The sequence below is a fragment of the Prenolepis imparis genome, unplaced genomic scaffold (genome assembly GCF_030444845.1).
Source record: "Prenolepis imparis isolate NDT839.2.m4 unplaced genomic scaffold, iyPreImpa1.0 SCAF_22, whole genome shotgun sequence".
Lineage (NCBI taxonomy): Eukaryota > Metazoa > Arthropoda > Insecta > Hymenoptera > Formicidae > Prenolepis > Prenolepis imparis.
The window spans coordinates 450,176-477,076 of record NW_028141180.1 but is presented as its reverse complement, the minus strand read 5'-3'; the positions used below and the strand labels follow the sequence as shown (position 1 = coordinate 477,076).

General features: G+C 39.1%; 1 protein-coding gene across 1 annotated transcript; it reads right to left on the bottom strand.

Moving 5' to 3' along the window:
* On the bottom strand, positions 1 to 26,226 carry LOC145946801 (uncharacterized). The gene is made up of 4 exons (XM_083056558.1): positions 26,019 to 26,226; positions 25,889 to 25,908; positions 576 to 825; positions 1 to 177 (listed from the first exon to the last, which is right to left on the bottom strand). The coding sequence occupies exons 1-4, from the start codon at positions 26,224 to 26,226 to the stop codon at positions 59 to 61; spliced, it is 597 nt and encodes a 198-aa protein (XP_082912684.1). The 3' UTR covers positions 1 to 58.
* Between the last annotated feature and the right edge of the window lie 675 nt (positions 26,227 to 26,901).

Sequence of the window (26,901 nt, the reverse complement as noted above, 5' to 3'; positions counted from 1 at the left end):
TATTAAAAAATATATAATATGTATATGTGTGTATTTATTTAATATTTATAGCTATCTACTACATATTAATATAATTAATAATAGTTTTGCTTCCGCGGCCACGTTCGCGTCCACGGCCACGTCCGCGTCCGCGTCCTCGGCCTCTTCCAGCTCTTGCCCACCGAGTTTTGTATTTTGCTGTAAAAAAATATATAAAATTTAAGTTTTTGGTTATATTATTTACTACTTATGTATATTTTTATTTATTATTATTTATCATTATTTATCATAAATAATAAATAAATAAATGTGATCTGATGTTCTAGATGTCGGCCAATAGAGCCAAGCGCGAAAATTAATTTCTAATTTTTCGGAACAGTATCTCTTGGTTTGAGATCACTGAGTTCCATTTGATTAATTATCAATTAACCTCGTACTTACAATGGAAAAATAGGCGAGAAAAATATAGGTCCGAAAAGAGCTAGAGTCCGAAAAGAGTCTAGAACATCAGATCACATTTATTTATTTATTATTTATTAATATTGAGAGCCGATTAAATAAAAAATATACATTATTTATCATTATAATATATTTACGTTGAAACGTATCCTTTTCACCTGCAGGCTGTGAATTTTCAGCAGCCTGCAGTGGTGGCTGTGGATTGTCAGCAGCCTGCAGTGGTGGCTGAGGATTGTCAGCAGTCACCTCTGCAGGTTGTGGATTCTCAGCAGCCACCACTGCAGGCTGTTGCTTGATCAAAGCAGCGGCCAGTTGCCGTTGCAGCTCCTGTAAATGTGACTTCAAGATGTTGTTTTCGTCAAAAATTTTTTCGCTGCTGATGTGATTCTAAAAAAGAAATATATAGATTAATAATCTTAATTTCTCTCTCTCTCTCTCTCTCTCTCTCGCGCGCGCGCGCACGCACACGCTACGCATACGCTACGCACACGCAAACGCGCACACACATGCACGCACTCGCACGCACGCACACATAAGTAGGAATACTATGCCGGTTCTAACCCAGGTCCTCTGAGGGGGGTGCGGGGCGCGGGGGGTTCTCCTGTGGCGAGGGGTATGACGTCACGCGGGGCGGGGGTATCTCGTAGGCGCGGGGGCTGACGTCACGCGGGTGGAGGGGGATGTTTCGACAAAGGAGGGGGAGTTTTCTGAGTGCAATATTTGTAGATGGTATCTTTACGACTTTTTTATGAGGGGTCTTAGACATTTTCCCCAAAAAGGTATAGAACAAGCGCCGATGATTGACAATTTTGTACCCTCGTTAATATAATTTTATTATGGAAGCGCCGATGTCCGGCTGCTCGTCAACGGAGCGTTCTAGAGTTCATTAAAACTATGTTTTTCATTTTATGGACATTTTATCATTAGGAAAGGAATGAAGATTTTAGGGCCGACGCTGCGACGAACATGTCTAAACGTGATTTAATAGGCCTCTACCTATTTGCGTTGACGTTCGGCAGCTTTGTACCCTCGTGGAAAATCTCCCATAAAAACGAGAGCGAAACATTTTTCTTAATATTTTTTAAGGAAGAATGCAACGTATCGGCGCCAACGTTCGGCAGTTTTGTACCCTCGCAGAAAATCGGTCGTAAACGAGAGCGAAACATTTTCCTAAATATCTTTTAAGGAAGAATTGCGATAATTTTGAGAGGGATGAGGGTTGAAGCTTATGGAGAGACAGTCTGTCTCCACATCAAAAAGTCTCGAACAGTCGCCGAGCGAAGTGAGTGTAAAAAAATAGTGAAAAAATGACTGGAGGTTTTCTGCGCCGTACGCTCCCCGAAATAGTAAGTTGTACAATTTATTTAAAACTATTGTACAGAATATTGCAATATGTTTAGATATATTAAATATTCATATTTTTCAGATGATCGATAGCATTGTGCAAAATTTACGACCGCAACACATGGTGGAGCAAGGCTTAACTGAACGAGAGTGGGTGAGAATGGTAAGGTGGGAACATCGGCGAATGTTTGCAGAAATGTGGTGTGAAACTGCGGAGGCGCGGGAAATGGATACCGTTTACAATGGGCTATGGGAAAACATGTACGCTCTTCGGGAGCTGTTTGGCCTAGAACCATATCCACCTGAACCTGTGGTGGAAAATTGGAACTAGTAAGTATTTCTTTTTAATTATAAATTATTAAAATAATTAATAAAAATTTTCTGTTATGCAGGAGTCCCCGCCCAGCCGTCGCCTCCGTTTCTCACAGCACCTAGCATTCGGCCGCCTCACCGCCTCGCATCCACAATCGTCGGCTTTACCATAGCCACCTCCACCACCGACAATTTTTATATATTATGATATTCATTTATATTTTCATCTTTATATTCTTATCTTTATATTCATTTATATATTTTTAAAAATTTTATATCCATTTTATATTCACATTTATATATTCACATTTATATACATTTATATACATTTATATCCATTTATATTCTTTTAAACACACACACACACACACACACACACACACACACACACACACAAATGTATAATACACATTTATTCATAATTAAAAATAATTAATATTAAATTAATATATTCATTTTAAAAATTCCTCTTCTTTTCCTTCACTGCGTCATCTCTCGCATGCGCCTCTCGCTATCTCTGTCTCTCGCGTTCACCTCGCGCTCTCTCTTTCTCTCCTAAGCGCTATCTCTCTAGCAGCCCTAACCTCGCGTCATCTCTCTCTCTCTCTCTCTCTCTCTCTCTCTCTCTCCTCGCCGCAACATCTCTCTCCTTCACGTTCGCCTCACACCCTCTCTTTCTCTCGCGTTCACCTCGCGCTCTCTCTTTCTCTCCTAAGCGCTACCTCTCTCGCAGTCCCTAGCCTCTCGGTCCCTAGCCTCGCGATCCCTAGCCTCTCGGTCCCTAGCCTCGCGATCCCTAGCCTCTCAGTCCCTAGTCTCGCGATCCCTAGCCTCTCAGTCTCTAGCGTCACGTTCCCCCTTCTCCGCATGACGTCATCCCCGCAAGGACCTTACAACGAGCTACGTATGAGAGCTGAGACTGCTTACGGGTGGGAGAAAGATGGAGAATGGAAATGCATGCAAAGAAATTACATCATAATTTAGACTTAAAAACTCTATTCTTCTTTTAAATATTTTTTTCTTACATACGATATTATGGACTAAAAACTAAAGCTGCCAGCTCGCAATCGATGAGCTTGTTCAAGGCGTCGCTAGCGCGTATTACATTTGATACTTCTTTAGGATTCGTTACATTGGACGCGATATTTGAAAATTGCGTAAACTTGATATCGACTGTATTGGTAATTTTAACCAATCGGTCAAAAGTTCATCAATGCATGGATCGAGATCGAACATACGGTGTAATGTCGATTCGATCATCATCATGCATACATTTGAAGATTCAAGACTTATTAACTTGGCGTCGTTAATCGTACGAACTCGCACTGTTAACGGTCCAACGCTTATAAAACTGTAGGCATCTTTAGAATCATTTCGAAGCAGATTCTGAATATTGTGACGTTGCTCGTAGAGTCCTTTCCACGCTTCGAGAGATAATATCAGTTCCTTTCGTCGATGATCTCCTATGGCGATTTCCACGTAACTCGGTGGATCCACTTTGATACCAATTTCGAGGAATTTAAATTCCGTAGCTGTCAATGCGTATCGTCTGCCTAGTATACGAACCGCACGACGCTCCAACGAAATGTAATTCTGTAAAAATGAAATTAGTTTGAAAATAATACAATTTGTAAAAAAAAAAAAATATAAAGATAGAAAGAAGTTAAACTTACTCGTCACATTTATTCTCAAACGATGGAGTGTCATCACGACTCGGTACGTAATTATTCACACGTCTGCCGGAGCCACTGCTTCTTTTAGCGTAGTACATATTTCCAGATTTTAAAAGTGAACCACCAGTATGAACGGTTAACGCTACACTGATAAAATTGTATAAAATTAAGAATATACGTGACGCTTATTTTTAAAAGTAGTGGGGTAAATATGGTGGGAGATTCTAGAATACTATTGGCGCTATGAAATTTAGGAGAAGGGGAAACGGCGCTCGGATAAAAAGAATTCTTAGAAACGATTCGTGAGGAAAGGATTGGGGAAGGGGAATAAGAGATAAAACACATTAATGTTTAAATATTTTATTTTTCCAAATCTTGCAATTCTTTCTGGCGTTGCGACCACCAGTTAAATATTTTGAATACATTTTGTAATGCGCAATTCTTAACATGTTTTCCACATCGCATAGTGTTTTTAACATCTAGATTATTTAGAGACTCGATATCATCGTAATCAGCATCCAAGGTCTCAATAATGAAACCGTTTCCCGCATCATCCAATATATCGAACCATTCTCACTTCTCAAGTCCTTTTACATATACGAGAATGGATTCTTCTTCTTCTTCATGTGGTCCACCAACGATAGCTGTTGTAAACGTTGTCAAACGCTGAGCCATGCTGTATGGAACGTTTCCATCTTCCCATTGCAATCCATGATGATTTCGAGTCAACCATGAGGCTTGGTGTCTCTCCGATTTTATGAGCACACCCCATGGTACAGGACATGCGAAAAAATAATGTGACAAAATAAATCCTCTTCTCAAGATTGCCGCTTCCTTTACAATGAATTGTTTATTGAGGATAAACCCCTGTAGATCCACAAACGTTGATACGGACATGACGAGATCTCTCTCTTCGATGTATCAGTTAAAAAGAAGAATGGCAACTATCTCATAACACTTTGATTTATATTCTGCTATGCTTCCCCCTCTCTCTAAATTGTTGGTGCGTTTAAGTGATTTTGCGCACAACATTGGTCAACGGGTTGTACTGGATCACGCGATCGTGTATGATGAGACAGTACGCAGTGGTATTCATCGGCACATTCTCCTTACACTCGAATTCCAATCTCACATCCACGGTTGCGCTCTTGACCGATTCGTTTTGTCGAGAACAATCGATGATCACGAACGGACCGTTACGTAGAAACATTGAGACGGTGAGACTCGGCTCGAGATACTCGTATCCATAATAGTTCTTGCAGAAACGCGCATACGTATCGTACAGAATCGACCATCTGTTTTTATCGAAATCCAGATTCATATCGTCGTACGGATAACATTCCGAGTTCAGATAGAGTTTCACATTGGTCATCTTGCAATCGTCGAATCGACTCATATCCTCAGACATGATGTTTTTCCGACCTGTCTGCAGAGCGAAGATAACATATCGTAGCTTCTCCAGCTGAGTCGCTGTCTTAATGGCCCATGAATGCTTGGTTGTATGCTGCAATAGCGGATACTCATAGATCCCACGAGCGAAAACCCATGCTGAGGTAATGTCCGCTTTCCAGAGCGCGCAGCATCGACAGCTTCTTAATCTCGCTCAACAACACATGCGGCATTCGCCATTGTATCTTGAATATGTTGATCACAGGCTCCAGCGTCGAATATCCAATCAGACAATTGTTGTCGTTGCGCGATCGTATTAAGATTAACTCATGATGAGCGTTCATCACCACTCGTCTGTAATCCTCGCAAAATCCCAATAACATGTAGAGCGGTATGCAAAAATTGAAGTTTCCATTCGCAGTAGTCGGATCAGTCCAGCCGGCGTTTCTCATAATCACGCTTCTATCGGATGATATCGTGACATAGTTTTTGAGCAAACTTGTTATTCCCACGTTTCTATTGCGATCAATCTCCACGCCATCGAGTTCGTATCGAATCTCATCGAACATGAATGCGACACAATTATTTCCCAGTATCACAGCAGATCCTTCGGCTGGTTTATTTATCTTTAGTTCTCCCTCGATGTATAGGAAACTTTCATACGGCAACATATACAGATCCTGTTGTTGTATGGGTATTCTTATCTCATCACTGTGACCGAATGTTGTGTTAGCGAACGGGTTGTACGTGTGAGTCTCGATCTTGACGATGTGATCGTCGAAGATTGGCTCGTCTCCAATGTTGAGGATATCGGTCATTGTTCAGATGTTTCGCACTGCGAATCCCAAAGATTGTAAAAACGCAACGTTTGATGCGTTCAGTTTCTTTTTCTTACTGCAACCGGATGATTGGATATTAGTGAATGTCGACGTTGTTGTTGTCGCTGGCTCCGTAAAGTTTGTGTTATCTCTCGTGTCTTTCGATCCGTTCAACACGAGCATCTCATACACCACACACGTACGTTATCGCTGTCGTCGTCGTACGTGCAATCTAATGGTGATCTCTTCTCCTCGAAAATCGAGCAATCGTCTGTCCTGGTCGACAACGCGTAACGTTAAATCCGTAATGCTCCGCATGATGATCGGCAGGTAAATGATGTACGCCGGTGTTTCCGATATCTTATATCCTGGTGGTATCCTCGGTGAAAATTCATGTATCGTATGAACGAGTTTGCCGTTGCTGTACGCGCCCGCGGTCACATTACATTCTACGCGGATAATGTTCATCGTTGATAATATTAATCGGCATGTCCGACTTATACCATTTTCGCGGCTGCAGTATACGGTTCGAGAATCCCAGCAGCGATCCAATGTTGTTAGGCTTGCTAAAATTCATTCTGTAGGCGCATTTGATCTCACTCCTCATCGTATTATAATTAGCGCGGAGTACTATCGGATATTCTCCATCTTCAAAGTCACCGTCGTCATTCGTCCGAATATGAATTCGTCTGAATATCCGTGGTGTCAGCGTGTTTTTTATCATCGTCATGAACAGCGTGTCGCGGACGTTTTCGTGAAATTGCATGTTTCAAAAACTCATGTATCGCTTGTAGCTCGTACGATCCCTCGGGAATCGTAATTTCCGCGTCATCTTTGCCAAAGTAAAATTTATTATTCGAGGAATTCACGTTCGATATCGTGTGATAAGTCTCAAAATCCGCTAGACCTAGCTCGTATTCATCATCGCTCAAATCTACGGCGGGAAAGTAGTTTGCCGCGAGAACACCACTCTTCCCGGTCAGTGTGAATGTCATAGACATATCGGCAAAACTGTTTAACGAATACTGAGTTAAATAGCGCAATGTCAGTCTTTAAATTCACATGCATCGACCGCTCGGAGAAACTGTAAGCACAATTGTCCACAGATGCTTTGATTGTAAGTTTGAACAGGTGTGTAATTGTATTGTATCTTTGTCACATTTAAATATCGCACCAATTCATTCGGCGGTCGAAGATTGCCGAAACTGTCAAAATATATAGCGCGATCCCCCCTCTTTGCATACGCTACCCAATGAGTACCCGATCCTTTAGCGTTATCCAAATTTACGATGCCGCTCTCGTTTCGATATATACCACCGATCGGTAATGAATCACGCATGAAAACACCTCTAAAATACGGAATGTGCATACGTTTTGCCAGTTGTAGCAATTGTATGTTGGTAGTTACGCCCTGTGGCATTTTTAGCGTGTCTTTGATGTTTTTTTTTCCCCTTTTTTCTCGTTGAAACTCCTCGTCCGCGTTTGTATGGAGCGAGATACAATCCGTGACCTTCCATGGCGCGATTGTGACGTAGCATCTCTTGCAACTGACGTTGTGCGGCTTTTCCGTCGTTCACCATCTTTGCTACACCAGCCGCTCCACCGACCAGAGATCCGAGCGCGCCCAACATTGGTAGAATCGGCAATACACCCCCACGTTTCGCTACCGGAAAGTATTCGCTTCTTCGCCATCTTTTTCTTCGTCTTCGTCTTTGTCGTCTTCAGGCTCATACCGAACTTCGTCTTGGCTTTCATCGCTGCCCAGACAGCTGTGGCGGCGGCTCTCTCACCGAGAGTCGAATCTCTCGCAACGATGCGAGTTTGCGCTTCCTTGGCGACAATCCTATCTGCCGCGTGTCTCTCGATGAGATCGTTGCTTCGAGAGTACGCTATATCGTGTTCACGGCACGCTGCGTCCAATGGGTTGATACCTCGATCGCCTCTGGCTAATCGCTTTTGTAGTCGCGTGCCCGGACCGCAAAACTGATAGCCGGGGATATGGAATTCGATCGGAAGTGCGTGAGATTTAATAGGCCTCTACCTATTTTCGTTGACATTCGCTGCAATCCTTTATCATCGGCGTTGGACCGTCGATGTGCGTCTGCTGCCACGGTCGATTGTAATGTTCGAAACAGCGGCGATAAGTTTGAACCTCCAAATCCGCCTTTATATGTTCTGGAAGCTTGTCCCACACGCAGTGGACGTAATTGCCACACATTCGCAATAAAACTGTTTTCGACACAAATTGTAGCTGTTCGGTGCTCAAATTACAAATATCGTAAGGACTTGATAGCAAGACAAACATTTTTTCGTTACTGAGCGATTCGTGGTTCCGCGCAGCTATAAATAGGCAAGCGTTCGATTCAATCGGGGAGTGAACACAAAATGAGATTCGTGCGACAACCTTTCGCGATACGCGTGACGAATTACGACGCCAGATTACGATCGATGGGGGACAACGCGGAGATGCGTAGACACGGTACGTGATACGTAGATACTGCCGACTACTATACGCGCGATCGTTTGCGGCCCCTCGAATTGCGGTAAAACTAACGTGTTGATTAGTTTGATAGAAAGCCCGCACGGCGTCCGCTTTGAAAACGTGTACGTGTACTCAAAGTCACTGCAACAGCCAAAATATCAGTATCTGGAGAATTTGTTGACGTCGATCGATGAAATCGGCTATTTTACATTCTCCAATAACAGTGACGTCATTCCACCGAGCGAAGCATGTCCAAACTCGATTTTCGTTTTCGTCGACGTCACCCCCGCGATCGCTGATAAACTTTTAAAAATGATATATAGTAACATAAAGATTGCCGCTCCGGCGAAATTCAAAGTAGGTGACCCGGTACGCGTTAGCAAGTACAAGAAACTTTTCGAGAAGGGTTACACACCAAATTGGACAACCGAAGTATTTAAAATTGTTAAAGTGCAGCGTACTAATCCCGTAACCTATCTACTCGAGGACTATCGCAAAACATCTGTCGCTGGAGCGTTTTACGAGCACGAGTTGCATAGCGCGAATTATCCGGACATATATCTCGCGGAGAAAGTACTGCGCAGGAGGAATGACGAGGTTTACGTAAAATGGCTGGGATTTGACAATTCGCACAACTCTTGGATACATAAGGACAATGCAATTTAATTCATACAAATTGTATTTATTAATTACTCAAAAATTAAAAAATATATAATGTATACAACATATAAAAGTATTTGAAATATTACAATATACATGAAATATGTGAAATACAAAATCTTTATTAATACATCCTTTCCGTTCCAATATATGAAATACATACACATATGTTACATAACATTATATTACATTATATTTTATAAGGGTATCTGGTAATGTCCCCATGGTAATGTGTCAGTCGAATCAGGTATGATATACCGCTTATCGTCGTACGGACTTAGAGCAATTTTTGTCTCGCAGATGGTATACACTTCATGCAATTTCGATCTTATACATGACTGCTGACGTGTCATTTCAATCTCGTCATTCAAACACCGCGTATAATCGTCGAATGTTATCGTTCTCGCGACAACGTTACTTTTGACACCTTTTGCTTTTTTAGTGTCCTTTTTGACATCCACTCGCAAAGCATACATTTTTGCTCTGAGCCCGACGAATTCGGTCATTATCGCGCCGTTATTCTCGTCTTTCATCAAGCCTGGCACCTTTTTGTTTGCATGCGCTATACCGTACGCGTTGTCAATTGGATAATTGCTCGTATCGAATCTAGCGATATCGCGTTTCATATTTTCATACACGTCTTCGCATTTAATATGGTATATTAAACTGTCGGTGTCAGTGTACATTATCCGGCATCTTTCACGATAGAGCGGTGACATGTACTCGTAGTGAAATTCGTACAGACACACTTTCGATATGTCGAGTATACACATACCAACATAGATTGGTTTGTTAAATTTTACTTCGAGTTTACGTAATTCTACGGCAATTAAATTTTCCGAAAAGATGCTTCTACTGTGAAAATTTGGTTTAGCAATCATCGCCTCTGCACCGTATCGTCCGTCCCACTTTGTCAATAATTTTACATCTACATGATTTCGAACGTTTTCCATCGTTTTGCCAAATACTGCATTATTCATCAATTTGTACAAATTTTTCTCAAAATCATTTTTCTCTTGTGTTCTAAATTTTGTATTTAGTTCAATGTAATCGCGGAGCCATGCGGATTGAGTAAATTGTAATACGCGATGTATCTTTACGATACGAAGAGCGTGCACTGTTGCAGGTTGCGGTAGTGTATGACATAACGCTTCTTGTCATATAGCGTTGCGAGAAGCTTATCTTCCCGCTTGCCGGGCGGCTTGTCGCGCGTCGGGCAAAACGGTAGGTCAGTGTGCATGTCGTAAAGATGTTGCGGATATTCTAAATCTACTTCGAGGATATAGCCTAGATACCTAGGTGAATCGAGCGCTATTGACGAGATGTCAAAATTAGATACATCATCGACCCATCGAAAATCGGCATATGGCAACGGTTGACACATTGCCCATCCATACAAATTATTTACATCGAAATACATAAGGTACGATGATGGTTTTCGACGGATCATACCATTGCATGTATTTGTTATTAGCATGGGCGTATCTTCCTGAACATTGACTTAGACCACCGCGTATACCCCGTTCAATAAACATAACCATATCGATATCGGTAAGCAGTTCGAAATTTACGCGTGTATGTTTTAGCATCGCGTCCTATGTATACCCAGGAAGAGTATAATAATACGCAGGATCGAGTCCATAACTCGCGATGCAAGTGTCGCGAAAGTTTTCAAATATATCAGCCAACAACAAGACATCAGTTTTTAAGTACAGATCGCTGTATTCACCCAAGGTTTGAATGGAGAACTGCTGCCACACGTTGACGGCGTGTGCGTAGTCGCTCTCGGATACAGTGTCACCGGTTAAAGAACTGTAAAACGACTCGCGTGGTGGTAAACGAGTGTCTTGCAGCTTGTCCACGCAGTCAATGTACTCGTACGGAAAGACACCTTTTCGCGTTAATAATTCAAAATTGTTAGCGAATAATGCGGAAAAATTGGAACGCAAAATTTTTAACTTACCCTTATCGAGGAAGGATGCCAATTTGTCAAGACTAGCACTGAGAAATTTGTATGAATCGATGAATCGTAATTTCACGAAAGTTTTCCAATCTTTGTCGTCGTCGGTACTATTGACAGTTCGTAAATGAAATGTATTTTTCTTTTGTTATTGGAAGCACATCTACGCGTCCTTTATACGCGGTAGCTATTTCTTCTATGATGAAATGTGCGTCATAGCCGGATAGATTATGGAAAATTACAGGAATGACATAAGATTCTTTGTAATTTATATTACAGTTTGAGTGCGCGGGACCTCTGTATCGCCCAGTCAGATGACAATGATCGCGTATGCGTGTCTTGTACGAACAGTTTCTCGCATATATGACAATGCGTGGCGTTATGAAATTTTTCCCATTCATCTTGCGTTAATTTTGTCATGGGGACATTATCAGACAAAATACCCTTTACGCGATGCGCTAAATTTTTAAGTTCTTCGGCGAACCATGAAACGCAATCGATACTACGGCGAGAATTATACGCGGATAACGAGTTGTCGTACGAACAATGTATATAATAAGCGATGCTGAATACCTCGTGATGTTGGGAATATGACGTATGTTCCGGCGTCTTCTTCAGCACACATTCCAAGTCGGCGTACACCACGAAGGGAAATCGCTCCTTTCTGTTGTAGTTGTCGAAGTCGAGCCACTTGTCTTTATCGCTTGGTAATCGGATAGCGCAGTCGTTCATTTCTCGACAGTCCGCAATGTGAGCCTCCAATTTTTCGCTCAAATTAAAGAAGTGCAAGCATCTGTGAAAGAAAAAAAATTATAATTTTATTTACAATTTTATTTACAATTATTATATAGTTTGCAATAAATATACATACCGATCGCAGATATATTTCTTGTGATCATGTTTGCTCAGTTGCGAGCTTACGAGGCGAGACAGATTTTTGATATACGCGAAATGCCCAACGCTGTCGTCCTCCTCCACATACAGCATATTTACATGTTTTTCTCTCTTCCGATCAGTGAGCTGTATCGGAAGAATTGATAGTTCCTTCTTCCTCTCAATGCCGTAGACGTTGATTGAGATGTTATTTGCCAGTTCAAACTTTTTAATTTGGTTTAACGTCATCGGAAACTCAATGTCCTGAAGATTTAACACTGTCGTGTAATGGGGATATGAAAATTCTCGTTCCACATGTCTTTCTGCGGGGTACAGAGCGGCCACTACTGACCATGCGAAACATGCATTTTCCGTTGATCGCACGTTCACCACTGCTCTCTTCGTCATAATTTCTCGCGGTAAGTTTAGATAACATCCCGCGCGCATAGGATTGCACTTGTTGACATTGACCGTAAGATCAAGGATTCGTGACAATGCCCATCCGCTATCACGTTCCTGAAACTCTTCGAGAGACGCCAAAGTGGATTCGATGACATGCCGCTCATACCACTCGCGTAAATCAGATGTGTGAAAGAGTTCATAATTTCGCGTGTTAATGCTTTTGTTGGCACGCTTATCACCTGTCACAAACTCACCGTTGAACACGGTATTTACTTTTGCACAGTTGTGTATTTTTATAACATCTTGCACTTGCTCAAGTACTACACTACTAGCGTCTTTCAAAAATTGTCGCGGTTCAATATAGTCTGTGTTAATCACCACACCTGTCAGTATCCGATTTTCGAACGCGGTATCGATCTCTCGCCAAACGAGTCTTCCCGTGTTATTATCGCCACTGTAATTACCGCCACTGTAATTACCGCCACTGTAATTACCACCACTGGGTAAAAACTGTCTCTGCAATCGAGTCTTTGCACCCTCGAGTCGCGCGATTCTAGCAACCAAAGATTGTCTATATCCAATGGAGAGTCGCGGACGCTTGACACGACTGCGTTCTTCGAGCAGTTTGATAAAGTCCTCGCAGCGCAGCGCCCATTCAAAATATTCGCCCAAGGTGGTGATTTGATGGGACCGCTCCAACAGGTCGCGTTCGTTCTGCTCGATGTTTTCCATTATTTCTTTTATTCACTATACCACTAACACTTCTAATACAAGAAAGTAACCACTAAACTTTTTTCACCGCTGCATCTATGCGCTTTCAAATCGTACTATGGTTTGACGCGCTCTCATCTTCCTTATATATATTTCACTTAATTCTATCTTCTTTTCTAACATTTGGCGTATCTCAAAAGATAGTTTCCCGAGATATCGGTTTTATGGATAGAGGAGTAAGAACACAAGTTGCCGAACGTTGGCGCCGATACGTTGCATTCTTCCTTAAAAAATATTAAGAAAAATGTTTCGCTCTCGTTTTTATGGGAGATTTTCCGCGAGGGTACAAAGCTGCCGAACGTCAACGCTTTTGCACTTAATCATGTTTCAACATGTTCGTCGCAGCGTCGGCCCTAAAATCTTCATTCCTTTCCTAATGATAAAATGTCTATAAAATGAAAAACATAGTTTTAATGGATTCTAGAACGCTCCGTTGACGAGCAGCCGGACATCGGCGCTTCCGTAATAAAATTATACTAACGAGGGTACAAAATTGTTAATCATCAGCGCTTGTTCTATACCTTTTTGGGGAAAATGTCTAAGAACCCTCATAAAAAAGTCGTAAAGATACCATCTACAAATATTGCACTCAGAAAACTCCCCCTCTTTTGTCGAAACATCCCCCTCCACCCGCGTGACGTCAGCCCCCGCGCCTACGAGATACCCCCACCCCGCGTGACGTCATACCCCTCGTCTCGGAGAACCCCCCGCACCCCCCTCAGAGGACCTGGGTTAGAACTCTCATAGTATATCTACTGCCGATGAATACCACTGCGTACTGTCTCATCATACACGATCGCGTGATCCAGTACAACCCGTTGACCAATGTTGTGCGCAAAATCACTTAAACGCACCAACAATTTAGAGAGAGGGGGAAGCATAGCAGAATATAAATCAAAGTGTTATGAGATAGTTGCCATTCTTCTTTTTAACTGATACATCGAAGAGAGAGATCTCGTCATGTCCGTATCAACGTTTGTGGATCTACAGGGGTTTATCCTCAATAAACAATTCATTGTAAAGGAAGCGGCAATCCTGAGAAGAGGATTTATTTTGTCACATTATTTTTTCGCATGTCCTGTACCATGGGGTGTGCTCATAAAATCGGAGAGACACCAAGCCTCATGGTTGACTCGAAATCATCATGGATTGCAATGGGAAGATGGAAACGTTCCATACAGCATGGCTCAGCGTTTGACAACGTTTACAACAGCTATCGTTGGTGGACCACATGAAGAAGAAGAAGAATCCATTCTCGTATATGTAAAAGGACTTGAGAAGTGAGAATGGTTCGATATATTGGATGATGCGGGAAACGGTTTCATTATTGAGACCTTGGATGCTGATTACGATGATATCGAGTCTCTAAATAATCTAGATGTTAAAAACACTATGCGATGTGGAAAACATGTTAAGAATTGCGCATTACAAAATGTATTCAAAATATTTAACTGGTGGTCGCAACGCCAGAAAGAATTGCAAGATTTGGAAAAATAAAATATTTAAACATTAATGTGTTTTATCTCTTATTCCCCTTCCCCAATCCTTTCCTCACGAATCGTTTCTAAGAATTCTTTTTATCCGAGCGCCGTTTCCCCTTCTCCTAAATTTCATAGCGCCAATAGTATTCTAGAATCTCCCACCATATTTACCCCACTACTTTTAAAAATAAGCGTCACGTATATTCTTAATTTTATACAATTTTATCAGTGTAGCGTTAACCGTTCATACTGGTGGTTCACTTTTAAAATCTGGAAATATGTACTACGCTAAAAGAAGCAGTGGCTCCGGCAGACGTGTGAATAATTACGTACCGAGTCGTGATGACACTCCATCGTTTGAGAATAAATGTGACGAGTAAGTTTAACTTCTTTCTATCTTTATATTTTTTTTTTTTTACAAATTGTATTATTTTCAAACTAATTTCATTTTTATAGAATTACATTTCGTTGGAGCGTCGTGCGGTTCGTATACTAGGCAGACGATACGCATTGACAGCTACGGAATTTAAATTCCTCGAAATTGGTATCAAAGTGGATCCACCGAGTTACGTGGAAATCGCCATAGGAGATCATCGACGAAAGGAACTGATATTATCTCTCGAAGCGTGGAAAGGACTCTACGAGCAACGTCACAATATTCAGAATCTGCTTCGAAATGATTCTAAAGATGCCTACAGTTTTATAAGCGTTGGACCGTTAACAGTGCGAGTTCGTACGATTAACGACGCCAAGTTAATAAGTCTTGAATCTTCAAATGTATGCATGATGATGATCGAATCGACATTACACCGTATGTTCGATCTCGATCCATGCATTGATGAACTTTTGACCGATTGGTTAAAATTACCAATACAGTCGATATCAAGTTTACGCAATTTTCAAATATCGCGTCCAATGTAACGAATCCTAAAGAAGTATCAAATGTAATACGCGCTAGCGACGCCTTGAACAAGCATCAGCTCATCGATTGCGAGCTGGCAGCTTTAGTTTTTAGTCCATAATGGAGAATTATTATAAGCAAGCGCAAAAATATGAAAAGGAAATTTTTCAAAAATATGTTGACAAATGCAAACCATTTTATGGTATGTAATTAATATGTAATTATTATTTCTATATTTTATACAAAAGTTTAATTATTTATATGTTTTATATAAACTAATCAATTAATTACGTACATTTAATTAATATTAAAACAAGTCAAAGATATATTAAATAAAATGCTGAACTTTTTATTTATATATTTACACATATTTTTGATAATTTACAAAAAATATGAGGATTATAGCTATCATAGTATTTCTTTTTTTCTTATGAAAAGAGAAATTTCATATAGGGGAAAGTAGGATAAAACCGGGTAGGCAGGTCAAACCGGGTACCTCTATTTCTTCGTGATAAGTATTGTCGTTTGTGACCAATTTGTGTCATTAATTGTAAATTGACGCCATTATTATTGTGAGATGAACCGTGTCCACGTATACACGATACTTCTTTTTTAAGAGAAGTTTAAAATTTTCGAAACAAAAAAGATCGATATCGGAGCAACAATCAAGTCGTCGTGGACTTTTTCTATACAAAGCATCTATATTTTGATAAGTGCAGAACTGAAATCTGGACATATTAGAAAGTATAGATCGCATTAGTTTTCATCGTTTCTTTTACGTCAGAATACAGCCGCCGTGTTTATTATTTTCCTCGTGTTGGGGCAAAATTGGGTATCTACGTGTAGGGCAAAACCGGGTACAAAAAATATAGGATATATAAAGGATTAAAAAATTAAATAATAAAAAAAGCAAGAAGACAGTTTATCTTTAGAAGAAAAAAAGATGTAGCCTGCATCTTTTGTAATAATTTGTACTTAACATCAATCAAAGGCTGGATACAGTGCATTACATGCCAAGGGTGGATCCACGAGTTCTGCAGCTATGTAGAGCAAGATATTTGCTTTTTTGTGATTTTTGTTTATAGACATACACACAGAGAGAATTTTCTCTTAGAATTTACCCTGAAAATATGGTAATCGTGAGACAATATGGTATGAAAAGAATTTTTTAAATATGTTTGATTAATTTTACCATATTTTTAGTGAAACTATACTTTTAGTACAATTAATCAAACATATTTTATATTTTATTGTGATAGATATTATTATTTTTTATTATGTGATAAATATTAATCAGAAAAATTCTCATAAAATTCTTTTCATACCATATTGTCTCATAATTACCATGAGTTTTAGGGTAAATTCTAAGAGAAAATTCTCTCTGTGCATTTTTGTACTGTATTATGATTTAAATAAATTAAGATTTCGAAATTGCACGGTAATTTGCACGCTTTTAAATGAGTAACCGGTTTTAACCTACCGGTAAGGCAAAACCGGGTATTTTGACAACTTCGAAAAATCTTGTTATCCTTGGTAAGCAAACTACTTATTTTCAGCAACTAGCCTTATTTTCTCGTAGTTTAAAGTTTACTTAGCACTACTAACAGTCAATAGATTTTTTGTCTTTTGAATTTTTGTAAAAAGACAAATACAAAAAAGTATCTGGTTTTGCTCCACTTTCTCGTATTTGTTAATTAGATATATGTAGAATAAAATTAATTAGTTATATCACACGACATTATCTTACTATTAAATATAATAAAAATACAATAAAGATATTATTAGACATATTATATATAAAAAATAAAAAGTCAATGACAAAATATTATCATAAATTAATAATCTTTTCTTGAATTTAATATTAAACATCAATTTTATACACATACACATATTACACACACACACACACACACAATTTGTTTTATTATTTTGTGCATAAAAATATTGAGGTAAGGTATAATAAAAAAATGATAGTTAATGCATATTCTAAAATAAATTATAAATTATTAAAATAATTAATAAAAATTTTCTGTTATGCAGGAGTCCCCGCCCAGCCGTCGCCTCCGCTTCTCACAGCACCTAGCATTCGGCCGCCTCACCGCCTCGCATCCACAATCGTCGGCTTTACCATAGTCACCTCCACCACAGACAATTTTTATATATTATGATATTCATTTATATTTTCATCTTTATATTTTCATCTTTATATTCTTATCTTTATATTCTTATCTTTATATTCATTTATATATTTTTAAAAATTTTATATCCATTTTATATTCACATTTATATATTCACATTTATATACATTTATATACATTTATATCCATTTATATTCTTTTAAACACACACACACACACACACACACACACACACACACACACACACACACACACACACACACACACACACACAAATGTATAATACACATTTATTCATAATTAAAAATAATTAATATTAAATTAATATATTCATTTTAAAAATTCCTCTTCTTTTCCTTCACTGCGTCATCTCTCGCATGCGCCTCTCGCTATCTCTGTCTCTCGCGTTCACCTCGCGCTCTCTCTTTCTCTCCTAAGCGCTAGCAGTCCCTAACCTCGCGTCATCTCTCTCTCTCTCTCTCTCTCTCTCTCTCTCTCTCTCTCTCTCTCTCTCTCTCTCTCTCTCTCTTTCCTCGCCGCAACATCTCTCTCCTTCACGTTCGCCTCACACCCTCTCTTTCTCTCGCGTTCACCTCGCGCTCTCTCTTTCTCTCCTAAGCGCTACCTCTCTCGCAGTCCCTAGCCTCTCGGTCCCTAGCCTCGCGATCCCTAGCCTCTCGGTCCCTAGCCTCGCGATCCCTAGCCTCTCAGTCCCTAGTCTCGCGATCCCTAGCCTCTCAGTCTCTAGCGTCACGTTCCCCCTTCTCCGCATGACGTCATCCCCGCAAGGACCTTACAACGAGCTACGTATGAGAGCTGAGACTACTTACGGGTGGGAGAAAGATGGAGAATGGAAATGCATGCAAAGAAATTACATCATAATTTAGACTTAAAAACTCTATTCTTCTTTTAAATATTTTTTTCTTACATACGAGGGTGGTCCGATAAGTACTTAGCCTCACCGCCCGATGGTGCCAGTATCACAAGAGAGATTTACTATCGTGTAGTACATTCTCGTAGACGGCTACTGTCAAAATTTCAACCGAATCGGACTCGTAGTTTTGTTTTGACCGCGTGTGGGAGCGAGCGTGTCCACGGATTTTAGAAAAATGGAAAAAGAGCAATATCGGTCGGTGATTCGATTCTTGTTTTTGGAAGGGAAATCGCGCAGCGAAATCAAAGAGCGCTTATCCAAGCGCTCTTTGATTTCGCTGCGCGATTTCCCTTCCAAAAACAAGAATCGAATCACCGACCGATATTGCTCTTTTTCCATTTTTCTAAAATCCGTGGACACGCTCGCTCCCACACGAAATTTCTCTTTTCATAAGAAAAAAAGAAATACTATGATAGCTATAATCCTCATATTTTTTGTAAATTATCAAAAATATGATGTGTAAATATATAAATAAAAAGTTCAGCATTTTATTTAATATATCTTTGACTTGTTTTAATATTAATTAAATGTACGTAATTAATTGATTAGTTTATATAAAACATATAAATAATTAAACTTTTGTATAAAATATAGAAATAATAATTACATATTAATTACATACCATAAAATGGTTTGCATTTGTCAACATATTTTTGAAAAATTTCCTTTTCATATTTTTGCGCTTGCTTATAATAATTCTCCATTTCCAAAACAATAAACTGTAAATTTGTCGAAATTGATATTAATAATTTTGTTACTGTGTTTTATAAATAATAATATTATAAATAATGATTATAATAAAGGTATTATTAAATTACTCTTTCTTTCACTTTATATCAATTTATAATTTTTTAAAATCTCATATATTTGTTTATATATAACAAAATTGCAAAAGATGATGTATAGAAAATAATAAATATCACAAAAATTATATTCAAAAAATTATTTATTTTATGAGATAAGTAAATTTACAATTATATTTTTATACATACACAAATATATATATATAATTGCTATAGAAAAAAATCTCAATACGCGGAAACATACTATACATTTTGTTAAAATTTTAAATAGAATGTATAAAACAATTTAACGGAAAAATAATTATTAAAATTAGAATTATAGCAATAATAAAAAAAATAATTTTAACTACGTATTTATATGACAAATGTTAATTTTTTTATTTTATTATTAATTATCCACCATCTTTTGCAAAGATTCTTGTTAATAAAATTCTCAAAGAGGAATATAACTTTTTCAAGGAAGAAATGTATCCATAAAACTTTTACCTGCAAACGTTTGTCCTGCAAAGCGAAAAGCGTTATTTGTAACGGGACTTGCGAAACAGCGCTCACTTGACATTCCCAGCTTCATCACTAGAAGGACGTCGTCACTGTGCTTATAGAGAGTCCATGCAGCCGCGACGCTGAGTACCGTCGAATTTGCGCAGCAAAAATATCGAAAGGCAGTGCGAAGAAATCTCTGAAGCCACGTTCGATGGCAGAGGCCAACAGCACGCGAACATGAGGTATACTTTCAGAAACGCGATTACTCGACCCAGCTAACATCTGCAGTCAAACATCTCGCAGAGCGCAGAGTTTTTCGTGTTTGACTGGCTGTAAATCAGTAACCATCTGTTATTCAGCTTTGAGCCTATTACATTTTTTGTTACTGATTTATAGCCAGTCAAGCACGAAAAATCAGGACTTTTGATCGAGTTGTTTGATTGGTTGTAACTCAGTAACTATTATCCATTATTTAGCCTTGAGGCTATTAAATCCTTTGATCAGAATGTTTTAAACTACAATATATCAAAAATTCAGTCAATTCCACTGAGAGCCAAAATTTTATGTATTTTGTGCGGGGTCCTTTTCCTTTAAGATATCAATACATTGTACAAAATGTAAGATATACTTTAGAAACTAGAGGAATTCTAATTCGGAATTAGTAGATATACTATGAGAGTTCTAACCCAGGTCCTCTGAGGGGGGGTGCGGGGCGCGGGGGGTTCTCCAAGGCGAGGGGTATGACGTCACGCGGGGTGGGGGTATCTCGTAGGCGCGGGGGCTGACGTCACGCGGGTGGAGGGGATGTTTCGACAAAAGAGGGGGAGTTTTCTGAATGCAATATTTGTAGATGGTATCTTTACGACTTTTTTATGAGGGTTCTTAGACATTTTCCCCAAAAAGGTATAGAACAAGCGCCGACGATCGACAATTTTGTACCCTCGTTAATATAATTTTATTATGGAAGCGCCGATGTCCGGCTGCTCGTCAACGGAGCGTTCTAGAGTTCATTAAAACTATGTTTTTCATTTTATGGACATTTTATCATTAGGAAAGAAATGAAGATTTTAGGGCCAACGCTGCGACGAACAAGTCAAACGTGATTTAATAGGCCTCTACCTATTTGCGTTGACGTTCGGCAGCTTTGTACCCTCGCGGAAAATCTCCCATAAAAACGAGAGCGAAACATTTTTCTTAATATTTTTTAAGGAAGAATTGCAACGTATCGGCGCCAACGTTCGGCTGCTTGTAACCGGAGCGCTCTAGAAGCCATAAAACTATGTTTCTCATTTTATGGACATTTTATCATTAAGATATTCTTTTGTGGAAATTTAGGAAATTTTGAGGGGGATGAGGCTGCGACGAACATGTCGAAACGTTATTTATAGGTGAAAATGTAAAAGCGTCGACGTTCGGCAGCTTTGTACCCTCGCGGAAAATCTCCCATAAACGAGAGCGAAACATCTTCCATAATATCTTTTAAGGAAAAATTGCGACGTATCGGCGCCAACGTTCGGCTGCTCGAATTTTTATAAACAGATAGCGCTCGATTTTATTACTATGATATTCCTTTGCGATAATTTTGAGAGGGATAGGGCTGAAGCTTATGGAGAGTGGGTCTCCGCGTCAAAAAGTCTTTAGCATTCGACGAGTTAAAGTGTCCTATGCGAAGTGTCAGTGGCACAGTGTAGAGAGTTAAAAAGAAATGGAAAATAATAATTTCGAGAGAATATTAAACGAGTCATCTGATGAAAATCACGAGTTGTCGGATAACAATGTAGACGAATCTGACGAAGATCATTGTTGTTGAGTGACAGTAATTATATTAGTGATCGCAGTGAGGACCTTATGGATATTCACGACAAGGTAGTGTCTAATTCACAAATCCTTGCGCTAAACGGACGTACAAAAGTTTGCGCCATATACTTTTATTATTCTACGGGTGGTACTCTGGCTTTATGTACTTCATGTATGATCTCTATTCAAGATTTCGGACACATGTATGCTGTACGAAAGCATGTGATTAAATTATACAATGCAGTGGATTGTCGATGGTGTTGCTATTGTAGAAAATCATTGTGTCAGATATTTCCATCAACGTCTACGGCATTGAGAGGAAGAAGGAATTATCTATTCTTCCGATACAGCTCACCGATCGGAAGAGAGAAAAACATGTAAATATGCTGTATGTGGAGGAGGACGACAGCGTTGGGCATTTCGCGTATATAAAAAATCTATCCCGGCTTGTCAGCACGCAACTGAGCAAACATGACCACAAGAAATATATCTGCGATCGGTATGTATATTTATTGCAAATTATATGTATAATAATTGAAAATAAAATTGTAAATAAAATTGTAATTTTTTTTCTTTCACAGATGCTTGCACTTCTTTAATTTGAGCGAAAAATTGGAGGCTCACATTGCGGACTGTCGAGAAATGAACGACTGCGCTATCCGATTACCAAGCGATAAAGACAAGTGGCTCGACTTCGACAACTATAACAGAAAGGAGCGACTTCCCTTCGTGGTGTACGCCGACTTGGAGTGCGTGCTGAAGAAGACGCCGGAACATGCGTCATACTCCCAACATCACGAGGTATTTAGCGTTGGGTATTACGTGCAATGTTCGTACGACAACTCGTTATCCGCGTATAATTCTCGCCGTAGTATCGATTGCGTTTCATGGTTCGCCGAAGAACTTAAAAATTTAGCGCATCGCGTAAAGGGTATTTTGTCTGATAATGTCCACATGACAAAATTAACGCAAGATGAATGGGAAAAATTTCATAGCGTCACGCAATGTCACATTTGCGAAAAACCGTTTGCGCCGGATGATACACGCGTACGCGATCATTGTCATCTGACCGGGCGATACAGGGGTCCCGCGCACTCAAACTGTAATCTAAACTACAAAGACTCTTATGTCATTCCTGTAGTTTTCCATAATCTATCCGTCTATGACGCACATTTTATCATAAAAGAAATAGCTACCGCGTATGAAGGACGCGTAGATGTGCTTCCAATAACAAAAGAAAAATACATTTCATTTACGAAGACTGTCAATAGTACCGACGACGACAAAGATCGGAAAGCTTGCATGAAATTACGATTCATCAATGCTAGTCTTGACAAATTGGCATCTTTTTTTGAATAAGGATAAGTTAAAAATTTTGCGTTCCAATTTTTCCGCATTATCCGCTAACAATTTTGAATTATTAACGCGAAAAGGTGTCTTGCCGTACGAGTACATTGACTGCGTGGACAAGCTGCAAGACACGCGTTTACCACCACGCGAATCATTTTACAGTTCTTTAACCGGTGACACTGTATCCGAGAGCGACTACGCACACGCCGTCAACGTGTGGCAGCAGTTCTCCATTCAAACCTTGGGTGAATACAGCGATCTGTACTTAAAAACTGATGTCTTGTTGTTGGCTGATATATTTGAAAACTTTCGCGACACTTGCATCGCGAGTTACGGATTCGATCCTGCGTATTATTATACTCTTCCTGGGTATACATGTAGATGTAAAATTATTGACAAAGTGGGACGGACGATACGGAGCAGAGGCGATGATAGCGAAACCAAATTTCCATAGCAGGAGCGTCTTTTCAGAAAATTTAATTGCCGTAGAATTACGTAAACTAGAAGTAAAATTTAACAAACCAACCTATGTTGGTATGTGTATACTCGACATATCGAAAGTGTGTCTGTACGAATTTCATCACGAGTACATGTCACCGCTCTATCGTGACAGATGTCGGGTAATGTACACCGATACAGATAGTTTAATATATCATATTAAATGCGAAGACGTGTATGAAAATATGAAACGCGATATCGCTAGATTCGATACGAGCGATTATCCAATTGACAACGCGTACAGTATACCGCTTGTGAATAAAAAGGTGCCAGGTCTAATGAAGGATGAAAATAATGGCGCGATAATGACTGAATTTGTAGGACTTAGAGCAAAAATGTACGCTTTGCGAGTAGATGGGAAGAAAGATACAAAAAAGGTTAAAGGTGTCAAAAGTAACGTTGTCGCGAGGACGATAACATTCGACGATTATACGCGGTGCCTGAACGACGAGATTGAAATGACACGTAGTCAGTCATGTATTAGGTCGAAATTGCATGAAGTATACACCATCTGCGAGACAAAAATTGCTCTAAGTCCGTACGACGATAAGCGGTATATCATACCTGATTCGACCGACACATTACCATGGGGACATTATCAGATACCCTTATAAAATATAATGTAATATAATGTAATATAATGTATGTGCGATATGTTATGTAACATATGTGTATGTATTTCATATATTGGAACGGAAAGGATGTATTAATAAAGATTTTTATATTTCACATATTTCATGTATATTGTAATATTTCAAATACTTTTATTTGTTGTACACATTATATATTTTTTAATTTTTGAGTAATTAATAAATACAATTTGTATGAATTAAATTGCATTGTCCTTATGTATCCAAGAGTTGTGCGAATTGTCAAATCCCAGCCATTTTACGTAAACCTCGTCACCCTCCTGCGCAGTACTTTCTCCACGAGATATACGTCCGGATAATTCGCGCTATGCAACTCATGCTCGTAAAACGCTCCAGCGACAGATGTTTTGCGATAGTCCTCGAGTAGATAGGTTACGGGATTAGTACGCTGCACTTTAACAATTTTAAACACTTCGGTTGTCCAATTTGGTGTGTAACCCTTCTCAAAAAGTTTCTTGTACTTGCTAACGCGTACCGGGTCACCTACTTTGAACTTTGCCGGAGCGGCAATCTTTATGTTACTATATACCGTTTTTAAAAGTTTATCAGCGATCGCGGGGGTGACGTCGACGGGTCGCATGCCGATCGTTCGATGCTTGCGCGCGTTGTAATCCGATATGAGTTCCGCCAATGCGTCGATCCACTTGTAAGTTCCGTTCAGCGTAAACATCTTCCACATGTCGTTCTTCAGCGTGCGATTGAATCGCTCCACAACCGATGCCTTCAATACCGAATATGTAGAATAGTGATTGATGTTATGTTTCCGTATAAGCCGTTGCACGTCAGCGTTATAAAATTCTTTCCCCATATCGGTTTGCATGTTTCTCGGGCATCTCTTGCTATCTCGAATTATCTCGGCGATAGCGTCAGCCGTCTCGCTTCCACCTTTACTCTTGAGTGGTATGGCCCACGCGTACTTGCTCAATACATCGATGACGATGAGTATGTAATGTATGTAATTTCAGTATTAGAAGATGGACTAGATCATTTATTAATTAATGCAATGATTGAATTTGAAAAACAAATGGAGTATAAGAAGAAAGAATGTAAAAAGGAGAATAAAAAAGAAAATAATAAGCGTAAAGATGACAACGATGATAATAAGAAGAAGAAACATAAAAAATTAATGTGATTAAAAAAAAAAATTTTTAAAGATTATTTATCTATATATATATATATATCTCTATATGTGTATTTACTCTCTATATGTGTATTTAATTTATATGTATAAATATATTTATCAAAAAGATATAAACAATTTGAAATTTGAAAAAAATATTTCATACATAAATTATAAACGCACGTACGTGTATGTACAATAAAAAATATCAAATATATAGATATAAAGAGAGAGAATGAGGTTAAGAAAGAAAGAGATAGTTTGTGTGCGTGTTGTGTGTGCGTGTGTGTGCGTGCGTGTTGTGTGTGCGTGTGCGCGTGCGTGTTGTGTGTGTGTGTGTTAGAGAGAGAGAGAGAGAGAGAGAGAGAGAGAGAGAGAGAGAGAGAGAGAGAGAGAGAGAGAGAGAGAAATCTGGATTATTAATCTAATAATAATAGATTTATTTTTAGAATTACATAAATAGTGAAGATGCTCTTAGTGCCGAAAATGATTTATTATTAACGTAAGTACAAGAGTTATAGCGTTCACATATTTATGTAATTTATAATGGTTTTATTTCCGCGTCCACGGCCACGTCCGCGTCCACGGATTCGGCCTCTTCCTGCTCTTGCCCATCGCGGTTTTTTTTTCACTGTAAAAAAAGATATATAAAATTTATCTATATATAAAATTTATCTATATAAATATATATATTATTTAATATTTAATTTTATTTATTTATAATATTATTATTATAATTACATTGAAATGAATCCTTTCCATCAATTTCATTTCGTGGTATTTCTGCAGGCTGTGTATTGTTAGGCTGAGGATTATCAGGCTGTGGATCGTCAGGCTGTTCATTTTCAGCATCCACCACTGCAGGCTGTGAATTGTTAACCACAGTTTGTAGTGGTAGTTGCTTGGCCAAAGCATCGGCCAGTTGATGCTGCAACTCTTGCAGTTTCATTTTTAATAAATTATTTTCGGCAGTAAGAGCGTCTCCAGTAATGATGTCAACCTAAAAAAAAGATATATATTAGATTAATAATCCACTTCTCTCTCTCTCTCTCTCTCTCTCTCTCTCTCTCTCTCTCTCTCTCTCTCTCTCTCTCTCTCTCTCTCTCTGCTTCTCTCTCTCTCTCTCTCTCTCTCTCTCTCTATCAAACACGCACACACACACAAACAAACACACACACATACACAGACCTTTCTTTATCTCTTAACCTAATTTTCTGCCTCTCACTCACTCTCTCTCTCTCTCTCTCTCTCTCTCTCTCTCTCTCTCTCTCTCTCTCTCTCTCTCTCTCTCTCTCTCTCTCTCTCTCTCTCTCTCTCTCTCTCTCTCTCTCTCTCTCTCTCTCTCTCTCTCTCTCTCTCTTTCTCTCTCTCTTAGGCTACATTCGTTTTGGGCGCTCACAAATTTTAAGAAAATTCTTTCTTCGTTGCAAATCGAATATCAAATTCTAAATTTTATCTCTCATTCTTTCATTTTATGTCATTCTCTCTATTTCATTCTGTAATTCCTCTCTCTCTCTCATTCTATTTCTAGAAAATTTAAACTTACATTATGCTGACTTGAATTGCAAGAATTTTCACTGCTCCTTTTTGTCTCTTTAAACATTTTTTTTATTATTTTATTATA

What these genes read in the sequence shown, in the direction of transcription:
- LOC145946801 (XM_083056558.1), bottom strand. Translation starts at nt 26,226, where the DNA reads ATGAAACTGCAAGAGTTGCAGCATCAACTGGCCGATGCTTTGGCCAAG. An exon ending in TGAAAAAAAAACCGCGATGG is followed by an intron (nt 826 to 25,888) that starts GCAAGAGCAGGA and finishes TTTCTTTTTTAG; the next exon opens with AATCACATCAGCAGCGAAAA. An exon ending in TGAAAAGGATACGTTTCAAC is followed by an intron (nt 178 to 575) that starts GTAAATATATTA and finishes ATTTTTTTACAG; the next exon opens with CAAAATACAAAACTCGGTGG.